Source organism: Priapulus caudatus, unplaced genomic scaffold, assembly GCF_000485595.1.
Source record: "Priapulus caudatus unplaced genomic scaffold, Priapulus_caudatus-5.0.1 Scaffold967, whole genome shotgun sequence".
In the NCBI taxonomy this organism is placed as follows: Eukaryota; Metazoa; Priapulida; class Priapulimorpha; order Priapulimorphida; family Priapulidae; genus Priapulus; species Priapulus caudatus.
Genome location: NW_014578028.1, coordinates 11,951 through 16,183, shown reverse-complemented (window position 1 = coordinate 16,183; position 4,233 = coordinate 11,951). Strand labels below are relative to the sequence as shown.

The 4,233-nt window shown below is 43.1% G+C and overlaps 1 protein-coding gene across 1 annotated transcript; it reads right to left on the bottom strand.

Annotated features, from left to right (window-relative positions):
- Positions 1 to 4,056, bottom strand: LOC106814707 (alkyldihydroxyacetonephosphate synthase, peroxisomal-like). Its single transcript, XM_014819054.1, has 8 exons — positions 3,879 to 4,056; positions 3,336 to 3,475; positions 3,158 to 3,207; positions 2,596 to 2,665; positions 2,327 to 2,478; positions 1,964 to 2,063; positions 1,715 to 1,772; positions 1 to 950 (listed from the first exon to the last, which is right to left on the bottom strand). Exons 1-8 carry the CDS (start codon positions 4,054 to 4,056, stop codon positions 793 to 795), a joined length of 906 nt encoding a protein of 301 aa, XP_014674540.1. The 3' UTR covers positions 1 to 792.
- Between the last annotated feature and the right edge of the window lie 177 nt (positions 4,057 to 4,233).

Genomic DNA, 4,233 nt, shown 5'->3' with positions numbered 1-4,233 from the left:
TAGTTTTTGATTATTTATTATTCAAGCAAATCATGTACGTAAATAAATATTTTATTCAATGCCACTCTGTTTTAAACGAATGGTTTTTTTAAATCCACTAGAAGAGCTGGATTGGTGGGGAAAGGTTTTACTTCCCACAGATTTCACAGAATTTTTGCACAAGCTGAACAACCGGTTACCTTCACGATAGTCCTTATATCACAAAGTAGCATCACAGAAGCAGATTTCGGGCTAAATGTACTAATTCAGCATCAAGCCATTATTTAGGCAGTTCAGAACTCATGCACCTACCACCCGTATCTATGCCAAGCACACAACTACTCAAGTTAGCAGAAATTATTTCGTAAGAAATTGGCACACCGTAAGCTAGGCAAAAGACAATAACCTTTCACGTGGCTTCAACAAAATTTCTGCACGGCAACATCAGCTGCTGCCATCTGGTGTATAACCACATCAACTTATGACGGCATAAACACACAAAGTAAGCACTGATGTGCATCCTAGTCCGCAACACAACTGAAGCTGTCCATAAACAAAAGAAATTCTAGCGCTCTAACTAGCGTGATGTTTCGCGTACACGCTAAATCAAAAGCACAGACACACAGCACGTGCCATCGGCAACATCAACATTGCAAAAATTAAAAAAATTGCAAAAAGTCATCGAACTCTGCACGCGTCGACTCGAAATCCGCACACTCGTTAATCGATCTATGCACGAAGCGCGACGTCCCGCGGCCCCACGACGAGGCTCACAGGTGGCGCTACCGTAGCGCAGCGTCAGCAGCGATCGCATCACAGTTTCGACGCGGGTCCGGCGGCGGCGGCGGCGCCGAGCAAGTTTCCGGAACCGAAGATGTTCTGGGGATCCAGGTGTTGCTTGACAGCCCTCAGCAGACCTAGTCCGGCGCCGGAGACCGTCTGCGCTAGCCACCTCTGCCTCAGCTTGCCGACTGAAACAACGACAGTTACCATGCGACACATGTGGTGTAGCATTATGTACCCATAAGAACCACTTGCTATACTACTTGGTTGTCATACTCACATACGATACAATACGATCCTCTTATACGATACAATACGATTCTCTGATATGATACAATACGATCCTCTTATACGATACAATACGATCCTCTAATACAATACAATACGATCCTCTTATACGATACAATACAATCCTCTTATACGATACAATACGATCCTCTTATACGATACAATACGATCCTCTTATACGATACAATACGATCCTCTTATACGATACAATATGATCGTCTTAGGCGTATTGATATGATGTCAACGATATGAACTATATCCCCTTCTGTTGGATGCCATTGTGATAAGCACGTTGTTATACCTTGCTCGAAGTAATAAAAGTTCGGATTACTATTTAAATACCGACGCGCGGAGAAATATCTTAATATGGCCCGCGACAAACGCTGCAATACTTGTACTACAAAGATTGATGCGTGGCGCCACCGGGTGGCTGGTATGCTAACCTAATGTTTATGTAGGCACGCTGGTCGGACTGTGGAGACTCTTTGAATTCGAGAACGATTATCGTGCATCTACGTACTGCTAGGTAGTAAGATAACTTTAGCGAGTTATAATTTTTCTTGTGGCCATAATCACAAAGTCGAGGATCTTGAAAAGTGTTGAAGGAAGAGGATTAGACGTAGTGTATTCACAGACATGCTCACCAGCTCACGTACTAACTTACCGCCATGATGATGGGAAATGCTGCCTCCACAAGCCAAAATCTCGTCTCTTGCAGCAGTCTGAAAAACGAGCAGCGCTGGTTAAAACTAACCGAAGCTTCCACCTTGACCATGTTGACAGAATTACCAAAATAAAATAAAAAACCGAAATATCATCGTTATGCAAACGTCTTGGGTTAAACGCAATCACATCTTACTCTCGAAAATTTTGCGGTTTCGCAAAGATTTTATTACGTAGAATCTCGACATACCTCTATCTCCTCATAGACGCTTACTGGATTAGCGAGGCCACGAATGCAGAAAGCAAAGTAGAAGTAAACACAAGCACCTGCATCGTACAGCTGCGTAACTCTGAAAGGAAAATGCACGTTTTGCTTGTCGGTTGCAGGGATTTAGGCAGGGCATGACTACACCTATAGACATTACCACAACTTTATCTTATACATCAAGATTCTTCTCTTACATAATTTTCCTGTGTACCCCCTCGCTCTCCCTATCCCTCCCTCGCGCACCCACTATCCTTCTCACTCTTTCCCTCATCCGTCTCATGATTATTTTCATCGTTCCCTACTTCTTCACCTCTCTTCCTCCTCTCAACGGTTATCTCACACTACCTGCACGAAGCGAAAGGTGGATGTGGAATGCCCCTAGCCTTGCATTCCCTGTGCAGTCTGTCCTTGACATTACGGCAGAGGTCAACGACCCTGTCCCATGGAACGCTCGTCTCAAACGACTCCGAGATCACGCCGTAGTGAAAGCCGAGATCCTGAAAAAAAACACACCAATTTAAACAACTTTTACGCCACTCTCCCGGAAATACGATTATGAAAACGGGGCTTACGATGAAAAATAAATGTGCAAGTATATATCGCGTAGGCCTTACCCTTATGTAGGCGATGAGAAAGGTCAAGTCATAGCCTCTCTGCCCATTTTCCTCGCCTGCTGGCAGTCCCCTGAAAAAGAACAGTTGCGAGTCGAGAATTAAAAACATTTTGCATAAAGTGTAATAAAGTGCAATAAAGCATAAAAAACACAAGTGTGTTGCATAAAATAGATTCACCACATACCCATGTCCACAATATGGTATGTAAACACACTAGTAATTGTAAGATAAGGTAAGGTACCAAGGTAGATAGAAGGCGATTGGCCACAAAAATCTTTATGGGGTAGTTGTTAAAAGGTTTTAATTAACTGTAACGTCTCCATCGTGTACACTGAGAAACTGTGGTTCACACCTTTTGTTTCACAATTTTAACAATTTCAAATTACAGCACTTCATATTATTCAGGTATATGACGTTTGCAATTATCAATGATATAATTGAACTCAATGACTCCATGATGTGCAGGATGTATGATTTACATCTTGTCATGTCAATGAATATATGTGATATATATATACAACACCCGATGACATAAAACAAGAATCCACATTAATCCACTCACCCAAACATAGAAGCAATTTCATACACTTTTTTCTCTTGCACTTCCACATCCTAAAAATTAAAAGAAAGGGACATTGAACCCCTCAAGAGATATGCCCACTGAACCAGTTGTTTACGACTGAAGAAAGAACGAATAGAACGAATAAACGATAGAAGATTCCGTGAAACAATTCACCCACCTTGTGGGTTCCCTCGAACAGTAGCGTTGCGACGCACATTTGTTTCGGATCGAAGCCTTTCCACTTCGTTAAGTAGATCTTTTTTATGCCGTCAACAAACGACTGTATAATCGAGTTTACCTCTGGTTTGAGAGCTTGTCCTGAAGAGAAATCCGCAACATTAGACATTGCTACACTAGCGGTGAATTTGGTTGTACTATTACTCCGTTACACCTACACTATCAGACTACCATATTCATGATTTACATTTTTAATCGCACATCAGATAAAGAATTAGCAATTTGTAACACGTATTCGTAATACATTTTACTCTTACTCAGTTTCATCTAGCGTGATACTACTATATACCTCATATTGGGCTACATGTTTACAATTTAAAAAGTTTATGATTTTAAGGTTTTTAATCGCACATCAGATAAAGAATCAGCAATTAATAACACTAACACACATTCAGACGACATCGGCCAGAGCGCAAAAAATACCTCGTTATAATCATCAAATTCACATCGAGAGACTAAACGCAGCATCCACGATCGCACTCACCGAAGATGAACTGTTCGTTGTCGACGAGGCGGATGGAGGCGGGTGCGCAGCGTTGCCTGGCAACCTCCCTCAGGCAGGCCACGCCCGTCTCGAAGCCGGAGAACACCACTGAGCCATACTTCTGACACGGAGGCCGTGGTCGCACCTTCATAATCACCTCCGTCACGACTCCTGTCATCGTGAGGTGGCAGCGGGAGAGGTGATATTAGAGACGGCGAGGGGAAGAGGTATGTACGCTGTCACACTTGTATCTGTATGCATGTAGCATGCACGAATACAGACACAAGCACACGGGTACGCGCACACTAATGTCTGTATGCACGCACGCACGCACGCACGCACGCACGCACGCACG

What these genes read in the sequence shown, in the direction of transcription:
- LOC106814707 (XM_014819054.1), bottom strand. Translation starts at nt 4,056, where the DNA reads ATGACAGGAGTCGTGACGGAGGTGATTATGAAGGTGCGACCACGGCCT. An exon ending in TGTTCGAGGGAACCCACAAG is followed by an intron (nt 3,208 to 3,335) that starts GTGGGTGAATTG and finishes TTTAATTTTTAG; the next exon opens with GATGTGGAAGTGCAAGAGAA. An exon ending in CCACCTTTCGCTTCGTGCAG is followed by an intron (nt 2,064 to 2,326) that starts GTAGTGTGAGAT and finishes TTTTCCTTTCAG; the next exon opens with AGTTACGCAGCTGTACGATG.